This window comes from Lentinus tigrinus (assembly GCF_003813185.1).
Source record: "Lentinus tigrinus ALCF2SS1-7 unplaced genomic scaffold L226scaffold_1, whole genome shotgun sequence".
Taxonomy (NCBI): domain Eukaryota; kingdom Fungi; phylum Basidiomycota; class Agaricomycetes; order Polyporales; family Polyporaceae; genus Lentinus; species Lentinus tigrinus.
In genome coordinates, this window is record NW_027137910.1 from 694616 (window position 1) to 712249 (window position 17634).

Here is a 17634-nt window from a genome sequence, read left to right on the forward strand (position 1 = left end):
CAAACTTTTTCTGTCCCAGAATGGCAGGAGGGCATGACGCGCTCCGGCGGCGCGTCTGTGCTTGCCCAGCGACCACCTCGACTCCGGACAGCGCACTCTTTGCTGTCTCGTTCTCCAGACCCCATTTCCTTCGTCACCACCGAAAACTTGCCAATATGTCTTTCCTCGGCCGCGGCTCAGCGCCCACCCCAGGTGGTATCAACCAGGACCGTGTAGATATGGCGACTCAGGAGTGCGTACACGTCTCAGCAGCGTTGCGTTCATAGACTTACATATTGTCGCAGGTTGGACATGATCACGGACATCTTCAACCGCCTCGTCTCGTCAGTGCCTCGCGGTTGACGCGCCCTTCCGGCTCGTGTACTCATTTCACCACAGGTCATGTCACGCAAAATGCATCAGCACCCGGTACGCGGAGGGCGACCTCAACAAGGGCGAGAGCGTATGCATAGACCGCTGCGTCGCCAAGTTCTTCGAGGTGAACAAGAAGGTCGGGGAAAAGATGCAGGCAGTCGGTGCGGCGGCAGGAGGAGGCGGAAGCCCAGGCGCGTTTACTTCGCTATGATACGCTGGCGGACAGGGCGGACACCTCCATCATATGCCACGACATCCATGCTATAGTTGTATCCTTATAATCACTCTAATGCATCGCACGAGCAGAACCGTCCACTCCGCGCAAAACCCATTATAGAAGCCGAGACATACGAGATATAAGCGTGTCGCCCGAGATCCCAAGGGAAGTCATCAGGTATCTGTCTAACTCTTACTTCCCGTATGTGGGGAAGCATTCCGCCATCGGCTTGCCGTGCTTGTTCTGCGCGTGCTCCTCCAAACTGCCATCACGTCAACAAGGGTGTTCACGAATACGGTGCAAATTGTGTACTCACGCCGGAGCACGGGTCGTCAACAACTGTAGGCAGAGGTCAGGGCGCAGGTGCCACTACACGGGTGAGTTTGCAAACTCACGAAGGCCTGGCGGCATGTCTGGCAAACGATGTTCAACGCCGCTTGGTTCGTCTTGGTCTGGCTCTTGGCGGCGTTCGCGGCTTTGCCTGCGTTGCGTTCCCGCTTTTGAGCTGCCTTAGCACCCTGCAAAATTGATCGAAGACGCGATTTGAGCTGGGGCCGTCCAAGAACGTGTTGAGCTGAAGCGTACGTTGCCCATCGTGAGAGTGGAAATTGGAGACTGATGTACAAGAGATGGAGACAGATGAGACCGAGACAGAAGGCGGAGGACAGCAGACTGAGACTGCAGGACAAGGTCAACAAGCAGCTCGGCGCGATCGAGGCCCTGCAAAGAACGCACCGGCGTCCGTGCAGCACAGCATGCGCGCGTGGAAGAGATGGCGATAATCTTACAGCCCTTTGCATATCAGTCTGGAATTCGCGACGCGCGAATCTTTGTTTGTCCCGAACAAATATTGCCTTAACAGGTAACAACCTAAACCTCGCGTGTTTTCCTGGAGGACTTCATGGGCAAATTTTGGCACGAAATTGAATCTAGGAAGGTCAGGGTGCAATTGTGTGTCACTTCTGAGCAGCAAGAGCCTCAGATATGCAGCACTGTGCAGCAGGATCGGGGCTGGGGACACACTGGCTCGTGCCACCGGCTGTTTTCTCTTACCCGTTAAGGCAATGTTTGTTCGGAGCAAATAAAGATTCGCGCGTCGCGAATTCCAGACTAATATGCAAAGGGCTGTATCACGCTCTGCTGGCGCAACTTAATGGCAGACATCCATTCGGCAAAATTAGATTTTGAGTGCAGGGGCAGGCACTCGAGTCAGCCTCCCTGCTGACTACTCTCTCTGCAGTTCGTCACCAGGGACGTGGCCTCCCACACGGCCCGAGCTAGAAATATACATCCGGTCAATAAGTATTCCTCAGGCTCTCTCATGTTCTCTCGTGTCTCCCGCTCTTTTCCCAGCTTCCTTCACTATCTCAAGCCTCGACCGTCCAAGGCATCCTCGATCCTGAAAGAAACGTCAAGAGCCATGTCTACGAACCTGGATGCCGCACGAGCCAAGGTCGCTGAGCAAGTGAAGGTCGATATCTTTACTCTGACTCAGGAAGAGGTCAGTTGTTCCGCATGTCTAGAAAAGCTTCATGAGATAACGCCCTCCATCCAGGATAACAAGCGCGGAATCCAGGAAGTATCGCGGAGCTTCATCTGTCAGTCACTTTAACACGAATTCGTTGGCCTAGCTCATCTTAAGTTCTCCCAGCGGATACAATCACGGGTCAGTAGGTCAATATCGATCACCTTGTAGAGACCGTCTCGATCCAGTTACAGTTCCAACTCCGGAGATGTACCTCTATGCCTCCAAGGCTTCAGTCGGCGACGATGTCTATCACGAGCCTTGCATGATAGCCCTCGAGGCTCATATGGCCAAGATCACTGGCAAAGAGGCGGCTTTGTTCGTCCCTTCCGGCACCATGTCCAACCAGATCGCTCTGAGGACGCATCTCAAGCAGCCGCCTTACGCGGTGCTTTGTGACCATCGTTCACATATCGTGCGGTATGCGTGCCTGGTGCTGACTCGAATGATGACTCCCTCTGACTAGGCCCGCAGGTATGAGGCCGGTGGTCTTGCGTTCCACTCTGGCGCGCACGCCCAGATGATCATTCCCTCAAATGGTAACCCGCCAATGGGTAACATCTGTGGTTAATTAACGCTAATGTCCAATACACAGGGCATCACATTACACTCGAGGACGTTGAAGAAAACATCGTCCTGGGCCAGGAAATTCACAGGTGATTATTAGGGAATATACGCAGGTAGCTTATTGCTGATTGGTTATTCTCCAGCTGTCCGACAGAAGTGATCTCACTCGAGAACACGTTAAACGGGACCATCTTCCCACAGGACGAGATCATTCGTATCTCGGACTATGCTCACAGCAAGGGTGTTAAGATGCATCTCGACGGTGCGCGCATCTGGCATGTTGCGGCGGAGACTGGCAAGCCGCTCGACGAGCTACTCGCGCCGTTTGACAGCGTGAGCTTGTGCTTCAGTAAAGGGCTCGGTAAGTGGTCCAGCTACTCGTTTATCATCCCCATTCAAACTTTGCCGTGCATCTTGGCCACAGGTGCACCCATCGGTTCGTGCCTTGTCGGCCCGAAGGAGTACATCCAGAAGGCCCGGTGGTTCAGGAAGCTCTTCGGTGGCGGCATGCGCCAAACCGGCTTTATGGCGGCTGCAGCTGCATATGCGCTTACGCACAACTTCCCCCGCCTCCCTGCGGTACATGAGCTCACACGCAAACTCGAGGTTGGCCTCATCGAGATTGGAGCGGACATCACCAGCGCCGCAGAGACTTGCATGGTAGGCCAACGCATGTCGCTCAAAGTCAAGGCATGAAATACTGATGGCGCTATCTCGTTACTGTAGGTGTTCTTCGACCCGTCTCCGGTCGGCGTCACCTACGCAGAGATCATCGAGCGGGCGACCCAGCTGCCCGACCCGCTGAAGTTAGGTGGCTCCCGACTCGTGGTGCACATCCAAACGTCGCCCCAGGCCGTCGAAGACTTCTTGACCATTGTCCGCACCCTCGCCGAAGAAAAGAAAGCAGCCGGGTTTGTTCCTCCGGAAAAGAAGGCCTACCCGAACGGTCGTCCATACAGCAGCATCTACGTCCGCGGTGTGAAGCGGGAGGCCCACTAGAGCAGCGTCGCAACGATACCCTTTAGAAGTCCCTGTTCATACGTGCTCTCTGGTTGTTTGGGACATAGCAGTGAAATAGACATGTACGAGATGCGGCGCCAGACAACAAACATCACGCTCCCTTAGCCCTTCCCGACATATCGCTGCTTCTCATATTCTCTCCAGAGGACCTTCATCGTCGCCTTCCCCCCAGCGTCCAGTGCGGACACCATTATGGCGTCGCGGTTGTGTTCTCCGAGCATGTCGCACAGGGCGAACAATCCAGGCTGGAGCTCCTTCCGGATGGCCGATGACACAACACATAGCGGATCGTTGACCACCTCGATGTACGCCGTGAGCACATATGCCGCATGTTTTGAGAACGGGCGAAGCAATGACTCTGGCTTGTGAGTATCAGCTGCAGGGCCGTGCACGCGCACCATCGTTTTCGTCGTGAGCGTCGTGAGCAGCCGCGCCAGCGCCTTGCTCTCCTGGCTTGTTAGAGGATGAGCAGGAGCGATCCATCGCGGAAGAGTGTCCATTACGAGACGGCTCTGCTTCGCGCCGAGCTGGGGTCGAAGGCTCCGGAGACAGGCGATGAGTTGGCGGAGGACGAATCCGAGGTGAGGGAGCGTATTGAGCACGAGGTCTCTACGGAGGCGGACAAGGGCACTCAAGACGTTGACCACGCCGTGGAAGACTCTCGCATCAGTTGCCTGCTCGTGTTCTGTGGACCCTGCCAGGAGAGCCCTCAGGGTTGACCATAGACTGCTTAGGTCTACTGTCCTAAGGGACGCCGGCTGATGCGCGAGTCAGCGTCGGACTATATCGGATGAATGCTGAGCGACGTACTCGATCGCTGCACTGTGTGACTAGGAAGTCGAGGACATCACCTCGGAGGGCGGGGAAAGCAACGAAGCGTTCGTCATCTGCGAACAGGTTCAGGCAACGCATGGTGTGCGTTTGACATATCTTCGAAGTGCCCTCTGGTGCATCCCCCATCACAACGGTCGAGAAGCGGATAAGACTGGCGACATCCTGTACCGAAAGTCCCTTATTGAGGGGAAGAGCATCAAAGACCACGTCCAATAGTGACGAGAATGTCTCCGCTGTCATCGTCCTTGTCGCACTTGCCAATCGCGACTCCAGGTTGACCGTTCCTGTGGCGGTTGCATCAATTCGTTGGTCTCGACTTCAATAGTTGGTACTTTTGAGCTCACCGGAGCGACCATAGATGCGAGCAAAGGACAGGTACGCAACGAATATATACTCGACTTCTTCGGTATGGTCTATCTGATTGTCTTGCAGTTCGGCGAACAAGATAGACAAAGCGACTGGAGCCAAATCCTGGATTTGCTGTTCATTTGCTCTCCGTGATAGAAGCCTACTTGAGAGCTGCCGACCTATCCGGGGGAGATCGTCTGCTAGGTACGACCAAAAAATAGTCATGGTCAGAATTGAAACAAGACGGGTAAAGGGCAGAGCTCACCTTGTACATGCAGCCACTTCGACAGAACTTGTACATGACCCCAGACGTCCAACAGGATGCTGTCAAGTGACTCGTGTTGCGCAAACACATCCGGCGACAATAGGGACGAGCTCGAATTGAACATCTGCTTGCGCAATGCACGCAATGCAGCGATGCATGCCTCCGGAAAGCTATGGAAAAGTTAGTTCGAGTCCAAGCAGATCAGACTGGAGCTTACTCAGTAGAAGATGTCTGCGCGATAGCATCAATGAGTAGAAGCGACGCTCGTACGGTCACATGCGACCCCTTCTTATCATACGCTTGTTGATACCGATGAATGAGGTCTATGAGAGTGGTGGCGTTCCCTTTTCTGGCAGTTTTCACGAGCATGCTATCGAACGGACGTCAGGACGTGAAGCTTAAGTTCATTGGCTCTATCACTCACCTCTGGCATATCTCCACCAGATCCATTGTGACTGACGTGAGATCGCTACTACCTTGTACCATAGAATAGTCGCCAATCAAGTACTTGAGATATGCTTCTAGAGCCTGGACAACATGGTTAGTTTACGCGATGCTCAAATGTATGCGGCTACATACGATGTTCTCAAGCACCCCGAGGTAGCCTATGGTGCGGCAAAGCATCTCACGGATAACTATTAGATGGTGTGGAGTAAGGGAACCGTCCGAGGCATCCCTCATGGCCAATGCCACTACGACATCAGCGGTACATCCTCGCTTGAGGAAGTCAATATGCAGTTGGCGGGGAATGTACTCCGGTGGTGCAAGGGCCAAAACCTCGAAAGCAGATAATAGAGGCGGCGCGACTTCAATGGCAGGGGGGAGATGTTCATCGGTTAGCTCCCACATGAGCTGCTCGATATCAATCCCGTCCGGTGGTGCTGTCTGTTCATACAATCTAGCAAGGAATATGTCTACGACGTACGGGATATGAGCGATGCATCCATATGACACGACATGGGGCAACGTACCTCGGACTCTCCCCAACTCCCAGAACTGAGCGTCGTGCAGCATCCTCGTGAGTATAGTCCGCGCTGAAAGACCCGCCACGAGAGAGCCTTCGCCCTTCGTGAGGTTAATGTTCACAAACACCGTCACGAGTCGTTCCAGCTGCGCTGGAGTAGCCCATATGCTGAATCGACCTGTCTTAGCTCAGGGGGTCCGTATTAGATGGTGAGAACGTACTCGAAGTATGGCAACCATCGATCTGCCAGTACATGCAATACCGCAACGCCGCCATCAGCGTGTGAACTCAGCGCATACACTTTGCCACTCCAAGCAGGACCGTTGCTGGACAAGTTGGCCTCCAGGTACTGCAGCATTTGGTTGAGTACCGCTTCTGGGCCCAATGCGCCTATACTGCATTGGTGGAACAATGTGCGAAACTGCCTCGCCCCACACTTTAGCAAGTACATAGGAAGAATTGTCAGGGTAACGCACCACTTCGACGACCAATTCTGATGTCGTCGCAACCGACGATACGCATAACAGCAAAGCAGACGACACGCTTTCGTCAAGTATGCCTGGCAGCGACAACCCTGGAGCTCTTGCGAGACCATAGTGTAGACGCAATGCTCCGGCCAGCACGAATTGCCAACCCCGCATTCCTGGTCGTTTCGCATTTCCGAGTCCATCGGCAAGAGGCTGAAGCGCAGCGGCAAAATAAGCTTCGGCGATCAACCGTTCAGCTTCCATGCGGACATCGTCCGTGACCGTGTGCAGTGGGAGGGAACGTAAGACAACGACCAGCAGCCTGGCTGTGAGTGCGAACGATACGGCGAAGTACTCATGCTTCGAGGTGCCGTCCGCGGGCTCTGCGTCCTTCTTGCGCTTCTTCCTCGGACCATCCCCACGGTCGGCGGCCACCTTCCCCTCGCGTTCCAGATAACCAGTGTATGCGTCTTGCAAGGTCCGTGAAACTGCGCGGATGATCTCGAGTACTTGGCCCGGGGTGAGGAAGCCGTGCACAACGCGCGAGAGGTCGTCCAGGAAGGGAAGGCTGGTCAGAACGCCGGCGGACAGGTGCTCATACACTGCCTGCGGACCCCCAGGGATACGTTCGAGATGCTGGACAGAGAAGGCTTCTGCGGCGTGCGCGATGGTGACGGGCAGGTTCCTCGTCTTCGAGTCGGATTCGAGAACCAATCTGAGGAACAGCAATGCCGAATGGCCGGATCCATGGATCTGGAAGGTGACTGGATGAGCCGGAGATAGTGTACAAGGTGTGGTGTTCTTACCGCTGCTAGTCTCGGAAACACGACGGCGAAGGAGGTGGACATGAGGTCGTAGTCTATGCGTGTCAATGTGGCCAAGATCTTCACAACACTCTCGGACCGTGCGGCGTGTTGCTCTGATGGAGATAACATTGAGTGTGATTCGACTGGTACAGGCAATTGTAGGTACGAACCATCCCGCGTGGTCGCCAGCGCCTCTATCGCCAAGTCCCCATCCCCTCTCAAAAGCGTCTTCGCCTCCTCGTCCTTCGTGGACAGCAAGTTCTCCCTCTCAACTACGTCGAGCAACGATACCCTGCATTGCCAGGAGGCGTCATCTGCACCCGACCGCGCCAAGGCGTCACATGAGGCGTAGAACGTCATGGACGCGCGTTGCACTTGCTCAGAGAGATAGCCTGATGCCTGATTTGATCCTTGGCTGAACAGTGCGCCCTTGTAACGCTTAAGATTTTGGACGTAGGACTCAAATATGTGGGGAAGGCATCGCAAGACCACCTCACGGTGCTCCTTCGACGCCGCCTCGAGGGCCTCCAACAGACTCGTATCGAGCTTGAGATCCGCAGCCTGCCTGATGATATCGAGCCCGAACATAGTCTCAATGCCGGCATTGTAAATGTCGTCCTCAAATGACGGCAATTGCACTTCACTCCTGGGTTTGCACGAGGCGAGATGAAGCCACCAGGGTAGGTACTGCCTGAGAAAGATCGCATAGAGCTAAGCACCTGATGTCAGTCTCGACTCGTCCGGGAATGAGACATCCGCTTGCGCACCTTCCTCTTCGCCGATGAGTGAGCCAGAGATGCCCGGTAAGATGAAACAATCAGTGACAGGGCACGGAAGTCGTGCACGACCTGCAGCTTGCCGCATGATGTTTCCGAAGCGTCAGGCAACACGCCTAATCGAACAATCGCGCCAAAGCATTCCAGCAACGTTTCGGGGTTGAACTTGGGCACAGCAAGCGGCCAAAGGGTGGAGATGCATCGAAAGACGAGCGCGCACTGCGCCCCATCAACACTGCGGGACGTAGAGAGCAGATTGAAGTAGGCGACGAAGATGGGCGCCACGGGGATGCGAGCAAGTACAGGGACAAGCCAGGCTCGGTGCGTACGGACATGATCGTCGTTGTTTGCGGCGTTGTAAGGGAGAAGAATGTCGGAGAGAAGCTGCCAGTGCTTTGTATCGCATATAGGGTTTTCAGGGCTGAGAAATTGGTTAGCGATGCGCGAACGAGGGTTGTCTGGAATTCGACAGGGCCAATCATACACCAGCAGGCCGAGGAACACGCTGCACGCCACATGAATGCATTAGAGTATGTCCGTCAACAAAAACGGCCCCGTACGTTACACGCAAGTGTCACGCGTGAAAAGTAGGCTCACTCACACGCAGCGTGCTCGTCGGGATTAAAGCTACCGCGGACGACTGCAATCATGACCGCTCCATACAACGAAAACAAGCTTGCTTGATGCACTTTCCACGCACAGGTGTTCAAGTCGTCGGGGACCCGGCAAAATTAGATGGTCGGCCGTTTTCGCAGTATGCTCATGGGACAGCAAGGGAAGCTTCTATGGAGCGCACATCGCAGATAAAAATGTGGATGATCGAAAGCCACCAAGCCGGAAAGTTGACATCCATCAGTGCACGAAATGGACATACCGAGGGCTGGATTTCTCCTTGAGCATACGCGAGAGAAGCCATTCAGCGATCGCCTCCGACTTATTGGGCACGTAGAGCTGCGCGTTGTCCCATGCATGGCGTGCGATGTCAATTTTGAGGGGTCCATCTGGCTGCGGGGGGTCAGAGGAAGCTTTGAGAGCGCGGATGAAGTCTTGCGCGTTTTGCGGTCCATTTTGCAGTTCTGGCATAGCTTGAATGGTGAGTTGAGCCCAGAAGACTCCAAGACAAGCCTGATCAAGTCTGCTGCAGTACCAGAAGATGCGAGCTCAGATGCAGATGGAAAGCATGGGGCGGCGGGGAGAAGAAGCTGCTGTCTTGTGGCAGAGAGACTTGAGCGAAAGTTTAGCTTGGATTCCCCAGAAAGGCAAGTTCCACGTGGGCGCCGGACGGAAGTTGGGACGGACTTCGCAGCAGTGGGTGGAGGCGTCTTGGACCTGGCTTTGCTTCCTGAACCCTCCAGGCGTGCTTCCCTCGGCAGGCCTCATGTTCTGGTTTCCTCGTCCTCTTCTGATTCGGCGCGGTCATCCTTGCTGTATATATGGCACAGTCCACAACGCTAAAAGCCACGCATCTCCATGCTCCCTTGTTAGTCTCCTACACACACACCCTCTCCAGCCACAACCCAAAGCCAGTCGAATCTCTCTCTCATGTGACACAGAAACTATAACTGAAGTTCACAGTACACGGAAGGAGCTATCAGAGGCACATCCCAGCACTGCATATTCTCCACCCAATTCCCCGTTCTCCGTGAGCCCACTACCCGGTTTCCACGCGTCCGCCACAGTTCACAAGGCCGTCGTCTCTCATCACCAGCATGGCCGCATATTTGTGGTTGATATGGTACGACGCTGCTACCAAGGTCACCTCCAAGCATTGGACACTCGCAGTGAGCTACGAGGCCCATGACCGTGCCTATGCGACTGTCTACGAGGTCAGTAGTACTGCGGATATCAGTGGGGATGCCGGGAATGCCGGTCTTACCACACACGCCTCAGGTGACAATCGATTTCACCGGCCGATATCAGTCTCGGGTAGTACGGCGCGTTCACTTGACAAGCAACCATCCATCTGGCGCGTATGGCGGCAAGATACTTCTCGGAGAAGTCAACGACGGGGTCCTCTGCTCGCTCGAGGCGTATAGCGATACCGCTGCAGAACTGGTCAACACACACAACCGCAAGCGCGGCCAGGGTACGTCCAACTGCCATGATTGGGCGACGATCATAGTGCGCAGTCTCGAGGATGCCATGCTGCTGCCTCAGGTGAGCGTATACCCATGGACTTACCAGGTCGCTAGCTGACTGGTGAATCTCTCAGGGTTCACTAGCCCGTCTGGAAAAATGTCCACGAACTGGCTGACCCTATCATCATTTTCACGATCATGAAATCGCCAAGTGTGACTGTATCTTGTCGTTATCACGTTTTTCTTTGGGTTCAGGGCTGTCTGTTCTCTGGGTCTTATGTTGCATCATCTGGGGTCGAGCACTACTTACGGAGGTACTGTACTATACTCAAGTACTATCATGTCATTGTCTACTTTCATTGCTGAGTCTACGTTTGAACCTCGGGAAGTCCTCGTTCTCCCGACCGCGGCCTCCCTTGGGACCGTCCGCATCGAAGGGAAGCGCGACTCCCACTAATTCCAATAACCTCAGGTTCGGCCTGAACTTCCGGGCTCTCGCCTCGACGATATCGGTTGAAAATGGTAGAGAAACAAGGGCTGCATAAAGTGTATCACGTACTAGTAGCCTGGCTGTAATCAGGCTTGCTACGTACCTGACCAATCCGAGTTCGAGTCGACGTGAGGTCAGACTACTGGAAACTGCCGGGGTTACAGTTTGAGCGCTTTGGATGCCGATGTCACGGCCGGTGCATCGGTTGTGACATGTGACTTGCCGGGACTCCGGCGGGCGACTGCAGTCTGCAGTGCAAGAGTCAAGCTGGAGTTGCCCTCCATGTTGCCTTGACTGCTCTGTACCCTGCTGTCCTCCTGCATGTCTCAGCGCAGCGACTTATGACACTTTATAGTCCCAGTGCTTCTACATGCTCAGGGCGCGTGAAAACTTGGCCGTGATACCAATCCTAAGCCGAGCCGATCCTGCCTGACTCAGCGGGTCCGCTCGACCTTTGCCTCCGAGCTTCAAACAGTTGGACATCGCGCTGCTGCGGCATACCTCAGTTTTTGCCCTCCTCACGGCCAACATGGATGGATCTTCTTTGGAGTACGATTCAGACACATGTACGGCGCTGCAAAGAGAGGAATGGGAGGTATTGGAGGTGAGTACCCCCGCCACATGACGCGGGAACTGAATTCATATGTTGCATAATATCCCGCAGTCCATACACCCAGACTGTTTGTCTGGAGACCCCTTGAAGGGTTTGATAAGACTTGAGGTACCCGTGGACCTACCGGATTCCACTGAGGTCCTGGTAACAAACGACCGCTCGATTGAAACCGGATCGTCTAGTACTTCACAGTCACCCTGCCCCCCGAGAACCCTCTCTCTGACGACGCTCCCCCCAATCCTGCTCGACGTGTGTCTACCATCCACATATCCCTATACGCCACCGCAAATCAGAGCGGTGCATGCTACATATTCCTGGCTATCACTCAACGGGCCGGACTTACGTGAACTACTCGCTGGGAAGTGGGAAGAGGGTCAAGGCGTACTGTATATCTGGGTGGAATCGATACGGAGTGGTGAGTTTTTGGATGACCTGGGTATGCGCACGACGACGAAAGGGCGGCCGATTGTCCGGTACGTCCTACTAGTACATATATTTATCTGTGGCTTATTCCCGGCTCAGGATTTCCCATCCTACCCCCGCACTTCTATACCCTTCGCTGGAGGGGTACAACTCGTCAACACAAGCAGCACGGTTCTCACAAAACTCGTACGAGTGTGAGGTGTGCATGACCTCGATCAAAGGCGCACGATGCGTTATGCTTTCCTGCTCTCATGTTTTCTGTCGTTCCTGTCTGGAGGACTTCTGGGGATTGTGTATACGGGAAGGTGACGTGGGACGGGTCGGGTGTCCGGACCCGGAGTGCGTCAAGGAGCATCGAGAGGCGACTGAAGAAGAGGTACGGCGTGTGGTCACCGAAGAGGAGATACTGCGGTGGAAGTGGTTGCGCATGAAGCGTGCCCTCGAGAAAGGTATGATCATGTTCATGATAACCATTGCGCTATTTGTTGACCCTGTGGCTTCAGATCCGACACTAGTGCATTGTCCGATGGCACTCTGCCAGACGCCAGTGTCAAGGCCTCAGAATGTAGAGGACGGATCGCCTTGGGAGCGGCTTCGGACTTGCCCCGAGTGCGGCTATTCGTTCTGTGCATACTGCAAACGGACATGGTGAGGCTGAATTATGGTGACGTAGGGCGCATTGTTGCTGATCTTTTTGGCTTAAGGCACGGTCCGGTTGCGAATTGCCCGATCTCGGCGACAAAGGCTATTTTGCAAGAGTATATGGCCCTTGCCGAGGGCTCGAGCCAGCGGAAAATGATGGAGGCGCGCTACGGGCGCAGTACGCTGCAGCGGCTGGTGACTGAGTACGAAGAAGAGCGGGCGTTCCACGAGTGGCTCGAGAGGTGCACAGGGACCCCCTGCCCCGGCTGCAACCTGCGTGTCGAGAAACATTCAGGGTGCAACCATGTACGTTGCCCCGGCTCGCGTTCTGGGCTCAGGGACCGCAGACTGACTCGATCGGTAGATGACGTGCATCAAATGCGGACAACACTACTGCTATCGGTGCGGGGAAAGGCTGGATCGGTGGCATCCCTACAAGCACTTCTCTACGCCGGGGCTGCGATGTTTCTCGAAGTTATTCGACTTTGAGAGCATCGACAACGAGTGGCAGCCGGTGGAGGGATTCGATGTCATATGACGCTGCCGTCGTGTACTGTACCATTGCCAACACAGGGCTCGGCGTTGGACCGGTGGGGGCACGAATATACGGTCATTGTATTTTGTCAGCTCTGGGTCATTTTGCGGGAATGGAGAGGGATCGAGGTGCGGAAAGAGGCCGGAGCTGGCCGTAAAATTTAGAATTGGCGGACAGCGACCGGTGGGCGCTAGTGGGCATCGCGGGCGCTGGCGGGAGGGCCGAGTCGTTCTGGCGGATATTTCATCGGATTCACACTCCTCTTCGCTGCTCCTATACGTTCGCTCGGCTTTTCGTCCTTCTTTCTCGACGACGACCAGCCTCCTTCTCTTTACGAGGCTGCGCGGGGCCCCTACCTCGGATACCACCTTTGTCCATACCCCCCATCACCCGCATACCCTCCTGTCTCCCTAACACCCGATCCGCAAATACTCCTCGCTGTATTACACTCGCATCTATCCACATACACGGACTCACACTTGCAAGCTGGCTATGGAAATCTACACCACGTCTTTCACTTATCCCCGTCGCCTGCGACACGCTCATTCCCCCACCAACTCCCTTGACTTTCCTCCGCGCAACAATGAGCTTCGCCGTGCAAGCTCCTACTCCCAGATTCAGCAGCCCAATGGGCTCGCTGACCACCAGGGGGCGTCGCCGACCGACTATGAAGCTCTCCAAAAGCTGGCCATGATGGCCATGAGCATCCATGGCGTCCACATCTCCTTCACTCCCGCCGACCAAGGGCGCGCCTGGAACTTCCAGGTCTCGGGAGCTTACCAGCAGGTCATGTCGGCTAGGGGCATGCTTCTAAAGGGGTGTCCTATCCAGGTACGTTGCATTGCACGATGGCATGAGCCCTATTCGACGTTGGCGACGCACGAACCGCTAATGACGGGCATGTAGAACCGTGCTTCGATCAAGGTTGCGCGGTCTGAGATCCTCGACTCGCCCTCGTCCAAGCCCACACTCAAGTCAGAGGTCCGCCGTCGGCTCGACGACATCGCTTCGCAGACGTACGCGCACATTGCCGTCGTCAACAGCCCGTTGTCGCTCTCTACGCGCACTCTCCCCGACGGCATCACGAGTAGCGCTGGATGGTCCGGTCTCGAATCGGAGCGGGTTTGCGAGCTAGTCATCACTGGTCATGGGGACTCCGTCGATCTTGCTCGTGTTCGTCTGCTCGTGATGCTCGACGAGCTGGTAAGCAATGTCTTCGCTACGTCATGTGTGCGTCTAACCATTGTCCAGAGTGGACTTCATGCCGAGTCGTGCGAGATCGAGAACACCCTGCATGCCATCGTCGCTGGTAGGAAGCGGGGCGTTTTGCAGACGATTCAGGAGGAGACGGCGACAAACATCTATCTGCCGTCCCCGCTGCAAGGTATCATGGGTGCCGACTTCAGTCAGTCCCCCTCGAACTCGTCGCCGACCGGTCCGAACAAGGTGAACATGAACACGATCTGGATCACCGGGGAGTTCTTTGGAGTGCAACGCGCTCGCGACATGCTCTATCAAATGTCTTTGACCAAGGTCAGTGCCATTCGCTTCAGGCGGCGACACCTCTGTCACACGCGCTGATTACTTTCCAGGGCAAGCAGCTTATCTCTCGCGAGAGTGCTATCCTCCCTCGCAAGATGGATTGGATGGTCACCGAGCGTGCGGAGGACCTCAAGGCCTTGATGCACGACAACGCCACGTTCATTCAGTTCCCCCCTATTGGTAGCTCGACCAGTTTAATAACGGTTATTGGTGACAACCGAGTTAACGTTCAACGGACTATCCGGTCCATCATGCAACTGGTATGCTACTGCCTGTCCTGACGTATAACAGGTCACTGATCAGTTTGTTGCAGGCTTGCCAATCTTACGTCGCCTCATTGTGGCTGCTGCCGGCCCAGTTCAATGTTCTCATGCCTTCGACGAGCCTGAATCCTTCTCAGGTCTCCGCTATCCTGAAGCAAGTCTCTTACGCCTCTGGCGCTGAGGTAGTCTTCAAGGGTATGTGCTTTGAGATGCATGGTCTCGAGCACGAAGTCCGTACCGCAGTCACCATGCTCCTTGACCTGGACATCGTGAAGGTAATGCACACAGCTCTATTGTTGGACGTATATACTTATTCCAGGTGTAGACCTTCCACCATGAGATTCGTTTCCAGATTGAGTTGGCCAATGAGCACCGCGAATTCATCAGCGGGAAGAAGAATGGCAAGATCAATAAGATCATGCAGACCACGAACGTTAAGATCAAGTTCGAGACGTTCAATGAGCACAACTTCCTCATCGACATCGCTGGCAGTGATGGGTCTGTGTTGCAAGGCTTGACGTTGTTGCAAGAGGAACTTCCTGCGGAGATCTCGTTCCACGTCCCTGAGTCCTACCACAAGCGGATCATCGGTGTCGGCGGCCGGAGCATCCAACGCATCATGAAGAAGTATGGCGTTTACGTCAAGTTCTCGAATGCAGAGGAGTTCGCTGCCATGGGCGGGTACAATGACAACGAGGACAACGTCATTGCTCGTACCCCAGCGAAGAACGCCATGAACTTGGACAACTTGAAGCAGGCTGTTATGGAGCTGGTGAACCCGAAGGTAATGCACGCCAGCGGTCTTGTCCAGGAACGTCGAACTCACGGGCTCGGCAGGACAAAGACTACATCAATGAGACCGTGTCCATTCCTAGACGGTACCACCGCACCCTCCTTGGCGAGAAGAGCATCTTCATTCACGATATCGAGGCGAAGACAAACTGCACGGTTCGCTTCCCGGACAAGGAGACTGCTTCGGACCTTGTTACCATCTTCGGACCCGAGTCCCAGGTGCAGATCGCGGCAACCATGCTCTTTGTACGTATTCTTGCATCGCTCTTCCTCTCGTGCGTTATTGACATGCAGCAGGATCATGTGCCATTCGAGGCTGATATGGCCGTGCCGCCACATCCTGATCTTGCCAGGATATGTTCATCACCCGACTTCGTCAGCTTCGTTGAACGAGTCAAGCGTGAACTCCAAGTGGTCATCTCACCGAACGTTAAGACGCCCATCGCCAACGGATCTATTCCTGAAGGCCCGACCGAGTGTTCCTTCAAGTTTAGGTGCCAGCGGAGCAACAGTGACTTCTTGGCCACTGCGCGTGAAATGCTTGAACAGTACTTGATTGAGCACAACGTCCACGTCTACCCGTCTGCCACAACACGTACTCACCAGCGCGGCGACTCATTCACCGATGCTTTCCCTCACTTCGACAGTAAAGTCCTCTCCACAGCCAGGACACGTCATCAGAGTACGTTTCAGTCACGACGTGCCCTTCCTTGTTCCTGACATGCGTCGTAGACTCTGCCGATCTTGGCCGCCCCTCTGAATCGATGATCGACAGGCGGTTACGTCTTGCCAGCTCCTCGCCTGATGTCAAGGCCCTTTTCAACAACTCCCCTTCGTATATCTACCACCTGGAAGAGGAAGACGACTTCGAGCCGCAACCGAATTACATGCCTGGTTCGTCGAACGACTACTGGCCCCCTATGCCACCCATCGTGAGTGTATGCGGACTCATCTCATGTCTCACTACTCATTGTGTCTCAGGGTTCCAACGTTCCTCATCGGACGCATCACACTGCTGAGGACGCCCTTAAGCGCGGATCTGACTCCCTCCTCGAGGCAAAGTTGAAGGATCAGCTCACGAAACCTCGTTCCTTGACCAACCGTGCGCAGTCGCTCGACTTGACATTCTCGCTGACGCGTATCAGCGAGGCCCCTCGGGGCTCCGGCCTCTCCCGTCCCGAGTCTCCTGACACGTCGGTCACTGGAACTGGCACTGGTGGCACCTCGAGTCCAACATCCGCTACTGCGCCGTTGTTCCCTAGCGTGTATGGCCCTCCAGGAGGCTCGCGTGGTGCCGTCGCTGGCGCTTCGGGCTCCGGTTTGGGCGGACACGCGATGGGTCGTTCGGGTTTGGGACTCGATGAGGACCCAGTAGATGACGTGTCGCGCGTTATCTCTAATTTGGGTTTGTGATGAGGTTACATGACATGCTACGTGCCATCGCGCGCCATAGAAAGAACGAGGCTCGTCCGGACGGTTGTCTCACAAGCGCATTACCCAAATGGACTTGGACAAGGCGCGGGTACTGGGTGTATATATCTCCACTCTCACTGTTTTCGTTTCCATCTTGCTTCCTGTGTCCGACGTCGGTCTCGTTCACCCAAACTGCAGAGTCCAGTCCCTCACGCATCATCGCTACGTTACCAGCTTCTAGACTTCGAACGTGTTCGTCCGCTCTCTCCGCCGCTCTTCCCCAAATCCGTCTCTTCCTTTCCCAATCTGTCTCCAATCTGTCGTACCTCATCTTACTGCTGTGCCAGCTTGTCACTACCTATCGCGTACTTAACTCCCTCTGCTTGCATCTGTGTAACATAGCAGCAGCAGCTAAAAATGTGTCGATACGATTCCTATCCTATCTAGCTCACTAGTAAGTAGGGAACGGGGCTGGCCGACCGTCCGCTTTATTCGTATCATATCACACGCAATCGAATTCACTATCATTCCGCTCGTATGGCGTGCTCCCGAACCTAGATGGGCGTATAATTACATGGGGCTAGCTGACTTCCAATCACAGGGCCCAGAAGCATCGGTGTCATGCAGTTACGTGCCAGGGGCGACGTTTGAATAGGGGAACGAAGACTGCCCGCCTTGTCATCAAGAGAAGCCCAACTCG

General features: G+C 54.9%; 7 protein-coding genes across 7 annotated transcripts; 5 read left to right on the top strand and 2 right to left on the bottom strand.

Annotated features, from left to right (window-relative positions):
• The first annotated feature begins 62 nt into the window (after nucleotides 1-62).
• Nucleotides 63-725, top strand: L226DRAFT_607024 (uncharacterized protein). Its single transcript, XM_067685734.1, has 3 exons — nucleotides 63-232; nucleotides 285-323; nucleotides 379-725. Exons 1-3 carry the CDS (start codon nucleotides 156-158, stop codon nucleotides 563-565), a joined length of 303 nt encoding a protein of 100 aa, XP_067542343.1. The 5' UTR covers nucleotides 63-155; the 3' UTR covers nucleotides 566-725.
• Nucleotides 726-763: 38 nt separating this feature from the next.
• Nucleotides 764-1165, bottom strand: L226DRAFT_564436 (DUF1909-domain-containing protein; the record flags this gene model as incomplete). The annotated part of the gene is made up of 4 exons (XM_067683643.1): nucleotides 764-833; nucleotides 888-910; nucleotides 967-1089; nucleotides 1157-1165. 4 exons carry the CDS (start codon nucleotides 1163-1165, stop codon nucleotides 764-766), a joined length of 225 nt encoding a protein of 74 aa, XP_067542344.1.
• An 826-nt stretch (nucleotides 1166-1991) lies between these two features.
• Nucleotides 1992-3662, top strand: L226DRAFT_564437 (uncharacterized protein; the record flags this gene model as incomplete). The annotated part of the gene is made up of 9 exons (XM_067683644.1): nucleotides 1992-2072; nucleotides 2127-2169; nucleotides 2223-2237; nucleotides 2291-2516; nucleotides 2571-2635; nucleotides 2692-2752; nucleotides 2807-3024; nucleotides 3088-3323; nucleotides 3390-3662. 9 exons carry the CDS (start codon nucleotides 1992-1994, stop codon nucleotides 3660-3662), a joined length of 1218 nt encoding a protein of 405 aa, XP_067542345.1.
• L226DRAFT_528022 (uncharacterized protein) lies at nucleotides 3509-9346 on the bottom strand. Its single transcript, XM_067679248.1, has 14 exons — nucleotides 9018-9346; nucleotides 8135-8564; nucleotides 7538-8078; nucleotides 7368-7480; nucleotides 6571-7314; nucleotides 6316-6515; nucleotides 6102-6262; nucleotides 5710-6044; nucleotides 5555-5658; nucleotides 5348-5500; nucleotides 5131-5300; nucleotides 4862-5065; nucleotides 4494-4801; nucleotides 3509-4441 (listed from the first exon to the last, which is right to left on the bottom strand). Exons 1-14 carry the CDS (start codon nucleotides 9224-9226, stop codon nucleotides 3785-3787), a joined length of 4329 nt encoding a protein of 1442 aa, XP_067542346.1. The 5' UTR covers nucleotides 9227-9346; the 3' UTR covers nucleotides 3509-3784.
• Nucleotides 9347-9852: 506 nt separating this feature from the next.
• Nucleotides 9853-10397, top strand: L226DRAFT_450593 (uncharacterized protein; the record flags this gene model as incomplete). Its single annotated transcript, XM_067674958.1, has 3 exons — nucleotides 9853-9969; nucleotides 10034-10300; nucleotides 10356-10397. The coding sequence occupies 3 exons, from the start codon at nucleotides 9853-9855 to the stop codon at nucleotides 10395-10397; spliced, it is 426 nt and encodes a 141-aa protein (XP_067542347.1).
• An 843-nt stretch (nucleotides 10398-11240) lies between these two features.
• On the top strand, nucleotides 11241-12927 carry L226DRAFT_450960 (RWD-domain-containing protein; the record flags this gene model as incomplete). Its single annotated transcript, XM_067674984.1, has 6 exons — nucleotides 11241-11315; nucleotides 11376-11797; nucleotides 11847-12196; nucleotides 12251-12395; nucleotides 12452-12695; nucleotides 12754-12927. The coding sequence occupies 6 exons, from the start codon at nucleotides 11241-11243 to the stop codon at nucleotides 12925-12927; spliced, it is 1410 nt and encodes a 469-aa protein (XP_067542348.1).
• A 489-nt stretch (nucleotides 12928-13416) lies between these two features.
• L226DRAFT_451027 (uncharacterized protein) lies at nucleotides 13417-16934 on the top strand (the record flags this gene model as incomplete). The annotated part of the gene is made up of 10 exons (XM_067674987.1): nucleotides 13417-13755; nucleotides 13831-14127; nucleotides 14176-14457; nucleotides 14517-14726; nucleotides 14780-15004; nucleotides 15055-15513; nucleotides 15567-15767; nucleotides 15819-16203; nucleotides 16254-16453; nucleotides 16503-16934. 10 exons carry the CDS (start codon nucleotides 13417-13419, stop codon nucleotides 16932-16934), a joined length of 3030 nt encoding a protein of 1009 aa, XP_067542349.1.
• Nucleotides 16935-17634: the final 700 nt, after the last annotated feature.

What these genes read in the sequence shown, in the direction of transcription:
- L226DRAFT_607024 (XM_067685734.1), top strand. Translation starts at nt 156, where the DNA reads ATGTCTTTCCTCGGCCGCGGCTCAGCGCCCACCCCAGGTGGTATCAAC. An exon ending in GTAGATATGGCGACTCAGGA is followed by an intron (nt 233 to 284) that starts GTGCGTACACGT and finishes ATATTGTCGCAG; the next exon opens with GTTGGACATGATCACGGACA. An exon ending in ATCTTCAACCGCCTCGTCTC is followed by an intron (nt 324 to 378) that starts GTCAGTGCCTCG and finishes ATTTCACCACAG; the next exon opens with GTCATGTCACGCAAAATGCA.
- L226DRAFT_528022 (XM_067679248.1), bottom strand. Translation starts at nt 9,226, where the DNA reads ATGCCAGAACTGCAAAATGGACCGCAAAACGCGCAAGACTTCATCCGC. An exon ending in GCTGGCGACCACGCGGGATG is followed by an intron (nt 7,481 to 7,537) that starts GTTCGTACCTAC and finishes TATCTCCATCAG; the next exon opens with AGCAACACGCCGCACGGTCC. An exon ending in TCACACAGTGCAGCGATCGA is followed by an intron (nt 4,442 to 4,493) that starts GTACGTCGCTCA and finishes CTCGCGCATCAG; the next exon opens with CCGGCGTCCCTTAGGACAGT.